This window comes from Stegastes partitus, unplaced genomic scaffold (assembly GCF_000690725.1).
Source record: "Stegastes partitus isolate 25-593 unplaced genomic scaffold, Stegastes_partitus-1.0.2 Scaffold1747, whole genome shotgun sequence".
Lineage (NCBI taxonomy): Eukaryota > Metazoa > Chordata > Actinopteri > Pomacentridae > Stegastes > Stegastes partitus.
This window is the reverse complement of record NW_007579478.1, coordinates 92,402-111,503: the sequence shown is the minus strand read 5'-3', so window position 1 is coordinate 111,503 and position 19,102 is coordinate 92,402. Positions and strand designations below refer to the sequence as shown.

General features: G+C 42.4%; 1 protein-coding gene across 1 annotated transcript in view; it reads left to right on the top strand.

The window, feature by feature from the left end:
• The first annotated feature begins 9,472 nt into the window (after positions 1 to 9,472).
• The window catches only part of drd2l (dopamine receptor D2 like), a 20,128-nt gene continuing 10,498 nt past the window's right edge, over positions 9,473 to 19,102 (top strand). The window contains exons 1-3 of the mRNA XM_008302010.1: positions 9,473 to 9,499; positions 15,470 to 15,880; positions 17,202 to 17,311. Of these exons, the coding sequence (XP_008300232.1) occupies positions 15,497 to 15,880; positions 17,202 to 17,311 (494 nt within the window). The 5' untranslated portion in view covers positions 9,473 to 9,499; positions 15,470 to 15,496. The remainder of the gene's footprint in view (positions 9,500 to 15,469; positions 15,881 to 17,201; positions 17,312 to 19,102) is intronic.

Below are 19,102 nucleotides of genomic sequence, written 5' to 3'. Positions count from 1 at the left end.
TAACCACAGCCAATAGGATCGCAGCCTGTCAGCAGCGCGCGCGGCTGCTCTCTTTATTTATTTCTTTTTCTTTCTGCAAATATAAACAACCGTAACCGTGAAAGTCCGCGTGAAATCTCCCCATTCTTCATTCTCCGGTCCTCCTTCCGTCCACCGACTGTCTCCCTCCTCCTCCTCCTCCTCGGCTCCTCTGTCGGACTCCCGCCGCACTGACCCCACCGCCGACGCGACGCAGGAGGGCAGAGCCGAGGAGCGGGCAGAGCGGAGCGGCTGACCGAGGTCAAGGTGGGAGGGTCGGCCGTAAACTGTGGACGGGATGCCGCAGCCTGACAGCCGGTTTGTCGCTCGGTGTTGTTCGTGAGAGGAGAGCGGAGCTGAGTGTGAGCAGAGAGGGTGAGTAAACGCTTTAAAGAGGTGGAAAATAGACTTTAGCTGCACCTGTATGGTGACAAATGGGCATTTATTTAAAAGTGAAAGCGTATATATCCTGTGGGGAACTCGCTGTGCTTGTAACGGGTCTGTACTTTTGTGTGGTGGCATTGGAACACATTGACAAGTTTGTGTTTGATTACTTCTTCTACTTCTTGTTTTGCACATGGGTCAGATTTTAAGACTGGTGTCATGCATTTGTGCATAATTTTCATTGCTGAGCCCTACACAACATGTTCAAGATGTGTGGAAGTATAAGTTGCTGCAGAGTTAATTGTAAAATAAAACACCAAAAATGAAATATACAGGTTCTGACAATTATCACTTGTGGATTTAATGCTTTTTATTTCTTCATAAACACATGGGATGCTTCCATTGCAAACAATTCATGTTGCTCAAGCTGTAGGTGATTTCATAATTAAACTAAAGAACTATTAAAACACACAAAAACCAATTCAAACAGTGGAACAGGCTGTAAAAATATCACATGCATGCTGTGAGGAAACACTGAGGTTCAGTAGTGTACAGTTAGTGATTGTGTTGTTGTTGTCTTTGCAAAGATGGGTGCAGAGGATGTTTAGGACAAAAATGTTTCCTGTTTTTCAAAGTTGTAATTCTTTTAAAATTTTCTTACACGTCTTCTCGCAAAGATGCTTGAAATCGTTGTGACTGTGTTTCTGCACAAATTCAATTCAATTTTATTTGCATAGCGCAGTTTACAACACTTGTCCCCACCTCCACACAAGCATCCACCTTTCTTTTAAAGACATTCCTCATATCATATTTTAATTTTGGCAGAGTGTCGGCTACGTTACTTAGTTCTCCACTGAGACCTTGATGTAATTACGCCTCAATGAAATAAAATTATCTTGCCCTCATTTGAATTGCAGAAACAGATACTATCATATCTTTTATGAAGTTCTCATTTGCGATACCCTCTGGTGGCCAAAAGGCAGCCGTTATATTCCCTGAGTGGCAGCTGAAGGACACAGTTTGAGTCATGCTGTCAGGTTTTGCGAGGCAGGATGATCTTATCTGACAGTGGGACATATGGTATAAATAACAGCTAACCCTGATTGTATTCACACCTTCAATGTTTGTACCATGTGTGGCAGATTGTTCCTCACTTTGAGTCTTTATGAAACAAATGGGGGCACTGGTTTTGCTGTTAAGAATCTGTTTTCACACGCTGTTTCCTCGTCGGGCGAGCTGTGTCTATTTGTTCTACTTTCATTTCAACTCTGTGCACACAAGGCAGACCTCACTTGGAAGTGACTCGCACAGGCTGAAGTGCCTTGAGTAAAAGAAGGAGAAGATGCCAAATTGCTTCTTGAATAAAAGATGTTTGTGGCTGGTGCGGAGCATTACCCCCAGGTCGAGTTCTTCTCACGTGACTCGATGCTGAATTGATTTTCTCTCCCTCTTGTTAATCAGTTTATTGGGAATTCTGTTTTTACAAATACTCACAAGAGAAAGTGGTATTATATGGGAGTTGATCCCGACTCCCCTCCGTTTGCATTCCCCCGTGGCTCATTTCGTCTCTTCTTCTTGTCCTGTCGTGAACTGAGCACTTATTGCCGGCAAGGTTTAGACCGAGCAAATGATTTATTGATAATCGTCTGTCTTAATAATATCTTGCCTGCATTTGACCTTGACAGATGAAGCACAAAAATCCCTTCCCTTCCACTCGATTTTCCTTTATTCTACTGAGGTTACCCTGCCTGTAATGACGTTAAAGTGTGACTTTTTTCCCCCCTCATTCTCTCTTTCTCACTCAATTACACTACATGTGCCAAAGGTATAATATGAGGTGTCTCAGCACAGGAACTTTCATCAGAATTGGTGCCATGATTTCATACTGGTTGTTGATTTAATTGCATGTGGAGGACGTGCAGCTTAATAGCGGCACAGGGGGAACGAGTGTATTATAACAGCTTTGCTTCTGAGTGGCTACTCTGAATCCTTTTTGGAGAGCGAACAACCCAGCCATTAGAAGACATTTTCTGTCTTTCATTGCTTCATTCACTTCTAATATTTAGAAAAGTCCTCTGGATTTTTTTTTTCTGCATTACGTAACTGACTCTGTAATTGTATTTGTTTCCAAAAGTCTCAGGCTGCTTGTTAAAAACTTCTGAAAAACAGGAGGGTAAGGAGTTCAGGGAACTGTTGGGAGTCAAAGTGGGGTTGCGACTGTGAATATTTTCTGCCTGGATCTCAGCAGAGAGCTGATTATACTGCAGCCGAACATCCACACCGTTCCCAGTGGCTGAGATTCATTCCTGCTTCGCACTGAACGAAATGAAAGATTTATTGCTGGCCAGCTCATAGCCTTAGTAAAGCTGGAGGAAAATGTGAAGGAGCGGGGTTTTTTTTTTTTAAACTTCTTTCCCTTCTCTTCTTCTTTTTTTTTTTTCCACTAGTGTTGGAGGCAGACAAGGCCAAGGATGTAATAGACCTGTCAGGTTCCTCCAGAAGGGAGCAACGGAGGAAGATAAACAGGAGATTGGACAGGAGGAGAAGGAGATAAGGAAAAAAAAAAAGGCTGGTGAATGTCTCTGAGGAGAGAGTCATACAGCGCAGGGATGAAGGAGTGAGAGGTCAGTTCGCAAGATAATAGGCTATATAATGGAATTACATATTCCAGAAATGAAGCACTTTTTACAGCCAAATTCTGTAGTTTATAATATCAAAAAACAAAAACATGATGATATCAAATCCACTGCTTAGGTTTGATAGTTAGAGGTAAAACAAAGGCAAGTGTACACAACATTTTCCATTTAATGGTGTTTGTTGGAGCCATTTTCAGCCCTTTATGATTTGATTCAGATGTCTGATGGAGGCACAGAATGTCACCAGGTGCTTGGTGTTGGGCACTGAATGGGTGTTCGCCAGCTCCACCTTTTTTGTGAGCCTGATTTACTCACAGGAGACAGGTGAAGGGGAGGAGCTGGCAGGAGTGGTAGGACGCCAGTTTTTTGACCGTAGTCTGATATGAACATTATAAAATCTGTCTTTTTGAATATAATAAACGGAACGAAGAAGAACTGCCTACGCGCCAGAACTTGAATTGCTCCTGTCATATGTGGATCCGAGCAAAATTGCGTCGGATACCGCAACAGTGTTTTTTTACATCCGTCATTTGAATGTTTTTGCGTCCATACAATAGCGCACTATGTTAAAAATTATTTCCCATCAAAGGCGATCCCATCCTTGTCTTATGCATTTTAATCTTTGCATATTTGAAACAAAAGATGATCCAGAGGCACAGCCTGAGGCAAGAGTGCGTGCAGATAAAGTAAAGATGGTAAATTAATTGTTGTATCAGTTCACTATTCAAACGCATAAATCACAGAACAAGACTCTGACTTATGTTCCCCACATAACAGTAAGAACAGTAACTGCCACAATAACACCAAATGTGTGAACAGAGAGATTTGTCACATTTATAGATTTTTCTAGCGAAGCTTTTGCGTCATTAAATTGCTGTTTGTTTAATTTTGCACGTTAGTGTCCCAACATCCCACCTCACTGAAGCGTACCTGTTGAAATGTTCTGTAATCAAACATATTTAAAACATAAATGTCAACGGCATTTCAACAAAGTCTCATGAAAAGTTTTGTTGTTCTAAATTTTGAGGGCTTTTTAAATTTTTTTTCACACCAGGTTTATATTGTTTACAAATGTCGGTTATCATTCTCCTTGATTGCTGCTAATTACTGGTGTCAGCCCCGAAAAACTCATACCGGTCGACCGCCATCTACAATTTACGACCCTGCTTATTCACGCAACCTTCTTTCCGCGCTGCTTTTTGCACCTGCCTGAATACATTTGTGTGAGTGAGATTAATGCTCAGACTTAAATGAGGCTTTCTCCGTAATGAATGTGAATCTTTACAAAGTAAATCAAGGTTCTAATGAGCAACAGCAGCGAAGAATTGCTGCTTTAATTACGCCGGAGCACCTCCTAGCTCGGAAAGCATCTGGGCCGTGCCTTCCTTTGTTTGTTCTTGTTTTGCTTGGACAATGCCGTCTCATGAAACTTTGACAAATGAGCCCAAACTCTGAAATGCAGATGAGAAATCGTTGAATTGGACGTGTAATTTTTTAGTTGTTCCTTCAGTTCGTCGTGTAACAATTAACTTTACACAACTTTGGTTTCGGTTGGGGGGATTATTTTTGGATTAAGGTTAGCCAAGTTAAAGTCTTTCATCAGCTTAATGCTCTATTGGTTTCAAAAAGCTAATTGGACAAGTTTCCAGCCAAACTGCCATCCTCTCGAACACGCTACCTCACTTTTTAAACTTTTGCCTTGCTTCTTTCACAATAGTTTGGGAGATTCAGCTCTGCTTGGGGGGCGCAGCACATCCACATCTCTCACAAATGTCTTTTCCTCAATTACACAGGTAGAATAATAATAATTAATTATATTTGTATTTTCCAAAACTCAGAGATGCTTTACAGGGTAAAAGAACAATAAAAGCAACTAATACAAAAGCAGACTACGCAGTGATACAAGCAAGCAGATAAAAACAACACAAGATATCAAGATAAAGGTTTAAAAGCAGAGCGAAACAGGTGAGTTTTTAGTTTGGATTTGAAAATTACTGGGTCTGTGGTGTCATGGATGTGTTGTGGGAGAGAGTTTAAGAAGGCGGGGGTGGCGACAGAGAAGGCCCTATCCCCCCAGGTTTGATGCTTGGTCCTGGGAACGATTAGGAGTTTGAAGGGGTGTCGGGGTGGAGCATGTCTTTGAGGTAAGAGGGGGCCTGGTTATGGAGCGCTTTATGGATGAGTAGGAGGATTTTGAATTTAATGCAGTATGGGATTCCAGTGAAGGTTTTGAAGGACAAGGGGTGATGTGGAACAGGTGTGGGTGAGGAGGCGGACGGCAGAGTTTTACTGTAGTCTATTGCATGTGCATAAGTGGCCTCTATGGTGGCTGGAATTATGGATATAAATAGGAGAAACTATACAGCGATTAAACAAAGCGTGTGCTCAAAAGTTGCATGTATCGATTTGACTGGAGATCACAAGCAGTCATGGAGGCTGTCAAGCTCTCACTGAGTGAAATAAAGCTACAGAGGCGTAGCAAAGCAACTCCTTAAGCTCTACCGTCAGTTGAGCGTGTCCTCACAGTGATGTGATCTCATAAAATCTGACCTTAAGAATTACACCTTAGAAAATCAGATGGCATTTGTGGCCATGTCCTGAGGGAACCCGTCTGCTGTGTATGTGCACTTTAAGACGTGTTTGCACGGTTATGCTGTTTTGCTTTGGGGGCTACATTTGAAAATGAATGAGTGCCAGCAGGGATCACTGCACCCTGCTCTGAGAGGAAACGAATAAACTGATGTTAACGATGGCTTTTCCCTTACAGTCAGCAGGGTTACCTATTTATATTCTCACTTTGCTATTTGCGTGTATATTGCTTTCAGTGGCAGCTATGTGTTTGAATGGCAATAAATTACGTGGGAGAGACCGAAATCCTCTCGTCATACGTGTTACAGCTAATTTTTTATGAACTAAAAGTGGAAAACTGGTTAAGAAACTGCTGATATGATCAAAGACTGAATTAGGCACCGTAATAAAAATGATCTTTTAGAAGTGTGAAGAGCAGTTTTATCGCTCTGATAAGCTTTTATTGAGGTGAATCTATTTTAATGAAAGAGAAATTTCAGGCGCTGATGGTATGAAAAGGAAATTGCTCAAAAACTGTGCGAGGCTGCTGTGTGGCATTGTTTCACTTATTTTTCTGTTATTCTGAACTGAGCAGAAAGTCCTCAATCGGTGGGAAGAATCTGTTACAGTTCAGTGCCTGAAGCCTCTTGACCAAGACCCTTCACAGATTATCACCCCGTAACTCTAACTTCTCTTGTGAGCTTATGCAGTACAACAGGATGGATTAGAACCATAGAGTGGATGCGACACCACCCATTGGTTTGTAAACTACTATTTTGTGGCTGGACTGCAAGGTGGAGCAGTGGTTAGCACTGTTGCCTCGCAGCAAGAAGGTCGTCGGTTCGTGTCCCGGTGAGGACACCCGGGATCTTTCTGTGTGGAGTTTGCATTTGTCCATGCAGCGTGGGTTCTCTCCAGGTTCTCCGACTTCCTCCTACAGTCCAAAAACATGTTGAGGTTAATTGGTGATTCTAAATTGACCGTAGATGTGAATGTGAGTGTGCTTGGTTGTCTGTCTCTAAGTGTAGCCCTGTGATAGACTGGTGACCTGTCCAGGTGTCTCCTGCCTTCACCCTGAGTCAGCTGGGATAGACTAGAGCCCCTCGTGACCCTAGTGAGGATTAAGATTTAGAGATAATGGATGGATGTTTTGTGGCTTGGCTTTGGCCGTCGCCATCTTGGTCCTTTGAAAACCAAACTTATCAAGCGAGGGATGAATCCTACTGAAAACTTGGCAACACTATACATGCCCAACGCCCTAAAGCACCCCTCAGCATACCCTGCTTTAGTATCTCTTTTCCTTTAAATGAACAAAATGAACAAATACTGTATTGAACGACACTTGAAACTAGCAATTGAGACCATAAACTCACTAGAGAAACGTTTACTGGGTAACTAAGGGAAATTCTGGGTCATTTTCTAGTAGACTTCTATACAATTGGATTTCTTTTTGCATGTCTGTGAAGATTCTCAGTCATCCAGGTCGTGGTTATTCTGGGAGATTAATCGTAGCAACTGGACTTGCTTGAGCTCCTTGAAGACATTTCACCTCCCATCCCAGAGGCTTCATCGTTAGTGCTCCCCCTGACACAATGGGCTTTGTTAGGGTCTTTTGTGGCATTCACACCTAGCCACAAAAGACCCTAACGAACCCCATAGTGTCAGGGGGAGCACTAACGACCCACAAACGAGGGGGAGGAGCAACTAACCCCTAGTTGAAACCGAAACCCAGGTGTTAATGGCTCCTAAGTATCTGGAACCCCCAACTAGTCAGTCAGAACTGATGAAGCCTCTTGGATGAGAGGTGAAACGTCTTCAAGTCCAGTTGCTATGATTAATCTACCAGAATTTCTTTTTGCAACAACCAGAGGCACCCCCTACTGGCCGTTAGAAGTAATGCAGGTTGAAGACAATTTTGCATTGGCTTCACTTTTTTAGATCCAGAGATTATGTCCATCTTTTCTATACAATCTAACGTTGGTGTTACTCCAATTTGCCCACCAGACTGGAAATAATGTGGAAGATACCACAGCGATCTTTTTTAAATGTGCTTAAAAGGCAACAGTAATCATGCCCATCTGCTCTTTATTCAGTTCTCCTCTGCCTTCATCTGTTTATTTTAGATTTTTACTCCGTTTGCTGGATGGCAGATTGATTTTTATTTAACTAACAGGCCACACAAAGCTTCTCTGCCACTCTGTGTCCCCCACAGGTTGTGTTTCGTCCACTCTCATGTTTGTTTTTGACACAAATGAGAGTGTGCTGAGAGCTCTAGGTATGCACTGAAATGTAGTCATTAGTAGGCAACACAATGACAAAGAGGGGGCAGATGATGCAGCTGTAGATGAGATTCGTAAGCTGATGTGATGATTTGAATGTGACTAAAACGAAGGAGAACGCTGTTGATTTTCAGCTGTTTCGTAACACCACCAGGCAGTTATTTTGTGCTAACAAGACTAAGCCTCTATCTAAATGAATGATCAGAGAGCTCTAACTGTAATTTCAGTGGTCACTGAGGCATGAAAGCTGTTTGTATGGAATCACCAGCCAAATATGATTAAAAGCCTTTGCAAATTCTGATGACTTCGCCTCAAAACAAGGTTTAAAAAAGTGCAGGTTATACTTGTGCTACTACTAGATGTTTCACGCTTTGACTGTTAGGAAGCAAAATGTCGACTTTTTGAGAATACAACAGTTATTTATGGCGTTATGGAATTCTACCATCAGTTTCTATTTAGGATCTATTTAGGACATGCTAGTACACCACTGTAAATACAGGGAGACGAATGATGCAACTATGATGCAAACACTATACCAGAAACTAGATCTGGTTGTTCTTTCTCAGAGGGTTTAGAAGTGTCAGTGTTCAGCATTGCTAACAAAGAGAGACAGCGAAGACTAGTTAACTTGTGCCAGAAGATTACGAGGTGTAATCTGAATGATCTTGACCATCTTTTTAAAGTCACTAAGACGGCTGCGATGACCATACAAAACCCTCAGCAGGACACGGGATCGGTGTGGCTTGAAGGACCTCAGGTGGCACATTTATGTTGTTATTCTTTGTTGTTACATATTTAGATGTTGTATGAATATGTGTTGATCACTGTCAATGTCAAAGTTGCCCTCTGGGGATAATAAAGACTTACTCAACTCTCCAGATGCTGTGAAATAGAATCAGCAAGTCCTCGTGCTTAAACAATAAAAGAGGTCGTGTCATTGTCAAACAGACCACATAGACCCATCAACCACAACATCAGAACCACTGACAGGCAAAGTAAACAACATTGATCATCTCATTACAATGACACCTGTCAAGGGCTGGTATATATTAGACAATACGTGAGCAGTCACTTCCTGAAGTTGATGTGTTAGAAGCAAGAAAAATGGGCAAGTGTCAGGATTTGAGCAGCTTTGACAAGAACCAAATTGTGATGTCTAGACGACTGGGTCATCGTATCTGCAAAACAGCAGCGTAGTGTAGCTGCAGACTGGTCAGAGGGCCCACGCTCACCCCTGTCTACTGCTGAAAGGGCCTATAATGGGCGTATCGGTGTCAGAGCTGGACTGGTAGCGTGGTTTGACGAATCACTTTTTCTTTTGCATGATTTGAATGGCCTGGCACATGTGCATTGTTTGTCTGAGAAGGAGATTACAGCATGATGCGCTATGGGAACAAGTCAAGGTTGCAATATGATGTTTTGGACCATTTTCTTTTGGTAAACCTTGAGTCCTGACATTCATGCAGATGTCGCTTTAACACGTACCACTCATCTGCACTTTGTTGCAGGCCACGTGCTGCTAACACATTGGAGCGTGCCTGATACCGACGGACACCTCCAGAGGTCCAGTGGAGTCCACGCCTCGACGCTTCACAGCTGTTTTGGCGGCACGAGGTGGGCCTGCACAGTATTAGACAAGTTGGTTTTAATGCTGTGTCTGATTTGTTTAAAGGTGACTCTATTGAGCAAAGTGATCAAAGTCACACATGTCTCCTCCACAGTGTGTGTGAAAGTGTTCCAGCTCAAAACACTGCGGTTCATTTCAGTGTGACTCTACAACTCTGTTCTAAACAGGCTGTGCTGCTCTGAAAACCAACGAGCTGCTGCTGTTCCAGCCCACTTTAGGAAGGATACGCTGCCTGCAGGATCAGTCAATCACAGTTTGAACAGAGCAACTTTTGTTTACCTGCTTGCATCCTGGGGCGAATTCTTAGTGGCTTGTTTGCTAACTAGTTTTTGGGCTTGAGAAATTGGCAGAATAGAACGTCTTTATATTTTATCAACTTTTAATTTACACCTCCAAGTTTATAACAGACACAAAACACAATACAAAGTGGATTTTCACCATCCAGCGCCTTTAGGTTATAATTTTAGGGATGCTTCGCTTGGGGATAGTAATTTGTGGCTGATATGTTTTTTTTCCTATAAAGACATTCCATTCCCTCATTAAAAAATAAATCTTAAAATTGCATCTACTATTTTCCATCAATGAAAAATTCAGATTTAATAAACATGCAAATGTTTTTTTCATTTGAAGAGTGTAACGTCTGGACTCAATATATATCTCCGACGTCACTCAAAAACCCATTTTCAGTTGTGCTTCTCATTACACCAAGTTGGAGCGTACATCATCCTGCGCGGTGTAAGTTTGGCATCCGAGCGAAGTAACAATCAGCAAAAGTCATTTCTGAGTAAACGCAGTTTTAAAGTTTGGGAGAGATCATTGTCACGGTTTGACAAAGTGAAATCCGACTGGTGTTAGGATGTAAACTGTCGTCTTCTGTGTCAAAGTGACGACTTACAGGGAGGAAGAATTATACATTTCCTTAATCTGAGTGCATCAGTGTTTCCACAAGCTGTTCAATGACTTGCAGATTTATGTTTTTTTACATTTTTTATCATGTTAAGTCGTCACACACAACTTCTGATTTCTGTTCTGAGGTCATTATTTTTGAAGCGAGGCAGCTCCAGTACATGCATCAGTGTGACATTTTCAACTTTTGATTTAGTCTTTGTGTCACACTCTTAATGTTCACTGCCACTTAAATGTGTTGCCTCAGGGGCTGACAGATGTAACCGCACAACGCTGGTGCTCCATGTTGTTCTGATTCTTTAGACCTTTGACTTTCTGTATTATTTGGTGGTAACAGTGTCGCTATGAGGTCTATTTAGTAGCCATTGGGGAGATTATTTTCTTTAATTAGGCTCATAGAAATGTTTGTGTTGTTCTAAAACATTAGCTAAGTTTTCTTTCTGGGAGTTCAGAGTTTTAAAAAAAATATTGGTGTTTTACCTTTTGTAGCTCAGGAACATGCTCTGGGCAGAGGATGCCCCGCTACTGTTTGAAGACTTCATTTTCTCCTTTGCTTATTACTTTGACTGCAGCAGCTTTGCTGACGCACAGCACTGTAGTGTGTTATTGGCTAACAGCTTTATCCCGGTCTGGATCTCTGTCTTTGGGGCATCTCGCTCTTTGATGTCTTTGAACTCAATTGCGAAGGAAACAGAAGTGAGATTTGCTGGGTTCAGTTCAGGTCTACAGATGGGACCGGAGGAAAGTTGTTTAGTTTTGGAAGTTTGAGTTTCATTTTCTTTTGTCCCGCCAAGAGTGTTGTAGTTAGGTGTTTGGTGCTGAACTCTGAAAAGAGCTAACATTGCAATCAGTTGCTATAGTTTGTAATTAATTTGGCGGTTAATCAACGTAAATAAAATTCTGAATGCCGTTGCTACCATTCACTCCTGCACACTGCTGCCTTTGGTAGTGGTATTTGTATTGACCTTTACCACACTAATAATAATGTCTGTGTACTTCTCCCTGTCATGCCCTCCTTTGAATCCAGTCAGTATCCATCCATCCATCCATCCATCCATCCATCCGTCCATCCATCCATCCGTCCATCCATCCATCCGTCCATCCATCCATTTTCTTCCACTTATCCGGGGTCGGGTCACGGAGGCAGTAGGCGGAGCAGGTCATTCCAGACTTCCCTCCCCCCGGTGATGCTTTCCAGCTCTTCCTGGGGGATCCCGAGGCGTTCCCAGGCCAGCCGACAAACATAATCCCTGGGTCTGGGTCTGCCCCGGGGTCTCCTCCTAGGTGGATGTATTCGGAAAACCTCCAGAAGAAGCCTCTCCGGAGGCATCTGAATCAGATGTCCAAACCACCTCAACTGGCTCCTTTCGATCCAAAGGAGCAGCGGCTCTACTCCGAGCTCCCTCCGGATGTCCGAGCTCCTCACCTTCTCTCTGAGGCTGAGCCCAGCCACCCTGCAGAGGAAGCTCATTTCGGCCGCTTGTATCCACGATGTCGTTCTTTCGGTCATGACCCAGAGCTCGTGACCATAGGTGAGGGTGGGACGTAGATGGACTGGGACGTAACTAATACATACCATCAGTGATAACGTCTTCTTTAGGTGCTGTGACCAGTGGTGCGAGATCAGCACATAAGATAGTTCGTGGATTCGTTAAGCTCAGCTCAACTTGGATATGGATTGATTAGAAATGCAGATGACAGGTCAGGGTCAGAGACAGACGAGGGATGTGAGGCGCATGATGGTGTGAGTGGGTGGCGTTCAGGTGGTGGCAAATCTCATTGAATTTATTCATGCCCTTGAGACTGACAGGAAAGCTCATACAGAGATAGTGCAAGGCAGTAGTCCGTTTCAACTGTTGCTGATAAATATTTTATAGAGCTTTTTGCTATTATACGGCCGGGTTGTTCCAGTGTATCAGAAGAGAGCGATAGAGTGATAAGAAAAGGGGACGTAGGAGCTCTCATGTATCCTCATAACGTCTCTACAGAGGCTCATATACCTTCAGTACGATCATAAGTTTTAAACAGAGGTATGGATTGCAGAGAAAGAATTATTAATGGATTCTTGAATTAGTTTCTTTGTGTTTATCTCTTGTTTACCCAAAGCCAGCCTCATGTTTACCGTAGCATTTGTAGTCTCTTGCTCAGTAGGTATCTGTCTGCAACAGGATCAGATGCTTTTCTCTGCAACAAACACATCCGCGGGACATTTTTTTAAAATTTCAAACAAAGAAACCAGTTTTGGAAGACTTATCCATGGCAATTTGTTTTAAATACATTTAAAATTAATTTAAACCCGGTGTCCTGAGTTTCAAACACTCCCCCCTGCAGACTGCAAATGTTTGTATCCTGCTTCCTCGTGCAGAACAGAGGCTGTGGTCAGATCCAATATGACAATCGGTATGAAATCCGATATTTTCAGGTCCTCACTGTGAAGAAAAGAAAAGCTTCAAACTTAATGCAGGATAATCAATTTCTCCACACTTCATCCGCCTGCTCAAACAGCCAGCATTTCTCCCAAGATGTGGATTTATTCACTGTTTCTATCTTACTTTTAATAAATCACCCCTTGCAAAGTTTACACATTAGAGCTTCTGATTTTCCACTGGTCAGGAGAAGTGTTCTGTCCTTAGCTCACTTTTCAAATTGAATTAGCAGCAGTGGTCATGGGGTGGATTAGATAGCAGCTGAGCACTGATATCCAAGAGGGACAGTTTGGCCGACATTCAATGAATACTAAATTCTGGGAAAATGCTGCAAAAACGCACAGGTTAAATGCATCGTCTGGAGTTTTGTCCATCGGACTTAGACTTTGACTGACTTTATTAATCCCCAGAGGGAAATTCTGGTGTTACAGCAGCATGACTATTCAGCAAAGGGGGTAAACAAGGCAAAAGACAACACAGAATATTATGGTAGGGTATAAAATGAAAGTTAAATAAAATATAGAGATATATAGAAGAAAGTCACCAAAAGGTACAAGAATATATAAGAGATATAGATGCAGAAATGTGCAAATGAACAGAATGTGCGAATGATAATGTGCTATTATATGATACAATAATACACTGCTTCGATTGAAGCATTATAGAGTCTTATTGCTGTCAGGTGGAAAGACCTCCTGTGATGTATCAGTCTGTTGCTGAAGCTGCTCCTCAGATTGTCCACAGTTTCATGGAGGGGGGTGCGAGGTGTTGTCCATGATGACCTGCAGTTTGGTCCTCTGCTCCACCACCTCCGCCAGGATGACCAACTGGCAGCCAACAACAGACTGGGCTTTCCTGATGAGTTTGTTCAGTCTGTTGGCGTCCTTGATGCCTGCACCCCAGCACACCACAGCAAAGAAGATGGCCACCGCAGACTGATAAAACATCAGGAGCATGTAGTTGCGTACATTGAAGGACCTGAGCCACCTGAGGATGTGGAGTCTGCTCAGGCCTTTCTTTTTAAAGTTATTTTTTTGGCCTTTGTGCCTTTATTTGATAGTGAAGTGAGAGAGAGAGGCAGGAAAGTGGAGGAGGACATGTGGGAAAGGGCCATGAGCTGGATTTGAACTCATGACCTCCACATCGGGACTGTAGCCCTGCACATAGGACGCCAGCTCAACCAGGTGAGCTATAGCGGCGCCCCTGCTCAGGCCTTTCTTGTAGACTGCCTCTGTGTTGGTGGACCACTCCAGCTTGTTGTCCAGACTCACTCCCAGGTACTTGTAAATCTGGACAATCTCAACATCAGTCCCGGTGACGGATAGAGGGGAGTGTGGCGACTTGTTCCTTCTGAGGTCCACCACCATCTCCTTGGTCTTCATCACATTCAGCTGCAGGTGGTTCTCACTGCACCGTCGCACAAACCAGCTCACCAGGTTCCTGTATTCATCCTCCCTCCTGTTCTCCACACAGCCTACTATGGCTACTATGGAATTTCTGCAGGTGACACGACTCTGTGCTGCATTAGCGGTGCTAGGAACGATGTTTTGCTTTTATTCCACACTGAACATCAAGGATAGAATGTTTTTTTTTTTAAGATGTGGATACAGGACATGATAATGGAGTCCATTCATTTGAATGGAAATAGGTCTCCAGGCACAATGCAGCATCTACATAGTGAAACCACACTGCACATGTGCATTAATGTTCCTCCTGCTGACCTTGCCTACATAATGCCATTCAGACTTTCTTTTCAGATGATGCATAAATATTCAGTTCTATGCTCTGGAACAGTTACACAAATGTAAAACCTTCATAGATGAAAGATTGAACATACATAGATAATTGAAAATATACAATTGACCGTGTTAAAAGTTTTATATCTGCTGCAAAATGCATTTCAGACAGCACAGGGTTTTTATAACGGGCCGCTGGGACGAGCAGACGACAAGGCTGAGCACCCACATCGCTTCTTCATACATCCACAGCAATGTACGGACATAAACAATGCATGATATGGTGTATGTTTAAAAACAAGCTTCTCAGGTGTTTTATGTGAAACGCAGCATGCAGAAATAACTTCACGTCACCAGCAACAGTTGGAGAAAGCAGTGAGAGGAATCCTGGCAACTAATGGGAACATGAAATCTTAATAGAGACAGAACTTGCTGTGCGAAACCAATCTGCTGAGCGTGTTCACCGTTTACCTGAAGCTACCAGCGAAACTGCTTTTATTTGTGGGAAGTCACTGATGCTAACAGCTGTTTCTCCCTTCATGGATTTTAGTTACTGCCTTGAATTTTTAGCCACAAAGAATCTGTAGCGACCCAATGGATTATACTTGTGGTTTCGATGCAATCCGGTGACCTTGACTGTACGTATATAAGCAGGTTGCTGTGTTGTTTGTATCCATGTACTTTGTGTGGTGTCCTGCTAAGCTGTCCCTCTGAGGTGAGACCAAAGACAAGGTTCAAGCCTCTGTGCCGCGATAACCTTTCCTTTCATTCTCCTCTGCTGTCAGAACAGGAAGCCGGTCTTTGTTTGAGATCGTGAAAGGCTGAATCGAATGCACTCTGGGCCATGAAGGTTCTCCGGGTAATTATTTTCCTCTTTCTCCATTTGCAGCCTGAACATGTTCACTGGAGCGAGATCATGACTTTGCTCAACGAGTCAGACGAGGCCTCCTCTCCCACCTTCCCTCTCTCCTCCTTTGAGCATAATTTCTCTGCCTTTGTCACCAGTGACCCCTCATACTCCCCCGTGTCCTTCCCCACCTCCTCCTCCTCCTCCTCCTCCTCCTTGCTGACATCATCCAACTGCACCAACTCTCCCTCGACCTCCTCCCCTCCGTACAACTTCTACGCAGTGCTGCTGGTCCTCCTGATCTTCTGCGTGGTTTTCGGTAACGTGCTGGTGTGCGTGGCGGTGTCTCGGGAACGCGCTCTGCAGACCACCACCAACTACCTCATCGTCTCATTGGCCGTGTCCGACCTGCTGCTGGCGACGCTCGTCATGCCCTGGGTGGTCTACCTGGAGGTGTGTGTGCGCACTTCTGTCACTGTTTGCATTTATGCTGTTTTGTTTTGTGTGTTTTAGACTGACATGTTTAGAATTTTTTTTTAACCTCTTAAGACCAAAGCTCTTGTCTGATATGCATTTATTTTTTATTTCTATAATAAAAAATATAAAGAAAATAAAAATATAGAAAAAAAATATAGAGACAAAAAGACAGTGATAATAATAATGATAAAATTAGAATACTTTTTTTTAATTAAAAAAGTAACTACTGTGGTAATATAACTGAAAATGTGATGTGCACGCCAGGTATTAAGAGGTTAAATGTTTTTTTAAGTAAAAATAAAAAATAAAAATAGAAAACTCGCTTTTATATGCAGCAGTAACTAAAAATATATGAGTATGGATCCACTTTTGGATTAAAAGATATTAAACATGGTGGATAAATATTCCTAATAGCAGGAACAGGAACCTCACATTTCAGAACTTGCAATTACTAATTAGATAATCAATTAGGAAATCAACAAAAAATTTGGGGAACTGTTGGAATAATTGTTAACAGGATCATTGTAAAGTTATTTTTTGACATAAGTTATCAAGAGACTCTTCAGCAGATTAATAGATAACAAAAATAATAGTTGTAAATTAAACACAATTACTAAAAATACTGCAGAAGATGTCCAGTCACAGTCCCTTAAAGGTCAAGGCCGATGTTATCCAGTTGCTTATTCTGTCTGACCAATAATGAATAATGTTCAGCAAGCAACAAATTCTCACCTTTAAAAGATTGGAAAAAGGAAATGTTTGACATTTTTGCACAGGAAATAACCAAAGAGGTCGGTGGAGTCAGTTATCGAAGTGGCTATTGATTAGTTTTACAGCTTATTAACTCACTGATTAGTGCTGAAAACTAAAGCAGGTTCCGTTCAGGTCCAAGAGACTTAAATGAATGAAATACCTGCAGAAATCTGTTCAGTCTGGGAATAATAATAAAAAATAATCACTTGATAATGAGCACTATTAGAGTGACAAATTCAGGAATTCAATAGCCATTGTTTAAATAATAACCCATTATCTTTTTGCATTTAAAATTCTTTGTGAGCAGTTTTCAGAAGCAAATCGTGATGGCCTACACTGAAGGAAAGAAAAACCTGAGTTAAATATTAAACGACTGAGCAGCCAAAGTTTGTACCAGCCTGTTTAATATTAATGCATCTTCACCAGTGTAAGAAGATATTAGCAAAACGGACCAAAGGAGTGAAGAAATGAAAAATCCTTGCAAAGTAAAAAAAAAGTTAAAAATGAAACGGAGGGAGCATAACTTCAGTTTGTTGTGTTGAAGGTGGTGGGGGAGTGGCGCTTCAGTCTCATCCACTGCGACATCCTGCTCACCCTGGACGTCATGATGTGCACCGCCAGCATCCTCAACCTCTGCGCCATCAGCATCGACAGGTGGATCCGTCCTCAAGAGTTCGCTCTTTACTCTCCCTCATCGCATCTCTTCTTATTTATTGAACTTTTAACACCACGTCTTTGTTTTCATGCCGTTTTATCTTTCTGGGCAGAATTCCTTTTCAGCAAGAAAAGAAGTAATGTCACGATTAATCAAAGTCACTGTGACTGTGAATCAATACATTGTTTCTTTACTCGCTCCTCTTTACCTTGAACTTGATTTGCTCACACACGCACAAAAACACCAAAAAATGGGAGACCGAGCATTTACACGTTCTCTAAAAAACTTTTCTCATCCAGTTGTTAGCAGAATAGGAGCCCGATGTACAAGCACTCTGTGGTCGAGCAGGCAGCTTTCACATGTCCTCTGTGGTCATTAGAGTCAATTTTCTTTTTTGGGAACAAGGAGACCATGCTTGATGATTTGACGTCCCACCTGATGCCCTCTTCATGGGTCCAGAGGGAGGCGACCAGACGCCCAGCGGGCAGGACGTCTGCAGCTGTGTCCTAATTCGTCTGACACAGTGACAGATTGAGGCTACACCAGTTTAGACTTGTGTAATTTGGTGCAATAAGGATAAAGTCTTAATTGCTTCGCTGAAGCTGCAGTGAGACTGCTGTCAGGCTTTAATACACCAGCAATTTTGCAATGAGACAGCGACTACGAGGTTAAAGAGCTGGATTTAAGTGCTTCAAATTAGGGGGCTTACATCTACATCAGAGGACAGTACAACAAACGCTGCCACTTTAATTCTGAGTGATAGGAAATAATTGGTTAAAGAAGCATAAATCCAAATAAAGTTAGCAGATGTAGTGTAATTGCAGTGTTATCACTACTCCTGACGTTGGCCTATTTGTTTGGTTTATGTGCACATAACTATAAAACTGATCGCCCTCCGGTTAACCGCAACATTACCTCAACATACGAGAACACGCAGTCAGCAATTAGTTTCAAGCCGTTTTTCATCATTGCTTCATTGGGGGAAAGCATTTAGATGTCTGGTCAAAACAATGATCTATTAAAAAGAAAAAGATAGCAGAGTTTTTCATCCAAATTGGAGATTTAATTAATCGGTCCACACGTTGACAACAGCTTGGATCATGAGAAGGTCCCTTTAGGACGGCAGGAGTTTTTAGAGATTGCCTAACCCCTTTTCTCTCCGTGACAAGCCCAGGTATGAGATGTGGATTCTCAGCGGAGGAGTCACTGGTCTTCCTCGCTTTATTTTATTTTCCTGTTGATTGACTGCGAGCAATTACAAAACCGTTTTATTCTTCCACGGGGCTTTGCATAGCAATATAATCCTAGGTACTGATAGAGCAGCACAGCCTTGCACTTGTTGACTTGATAGGATTTCTGTGATTTGAATTATGTTCTAATATTTGTTCTTTACTCCCAAGACCATTTAAAATCACCACGGCTGCAGCTGAAAGAATAAAGTGGAAGCGAGCCAGAACAGCAGGCGACATCCAAGTAACACAGTTTTAGTCAGAGCTGCTTGTGCCTTAGTGATGATGCAGTGATATAGATGAGCCTACCAGCTTACACATTTGCATAGTGTGCATGTTTTTATCTTTTGCCTGCAGTTGCTTTGAGCCTTTTTAAATTCATCACATTGATTTAGCACTATGGTTTGTTCTTCCTGTGTCTCGAGACTCATCCACGGCTACGTGTGACCACCTGCAGTTGGTAAGCTTAGTAAAGCCACATAACAAAACTTTGTAGTGCAGCTCTGATTGTGTTATTTACCTGTGAAGTCTGTTACACTCCCTTTCAGAACAGAAACAGCC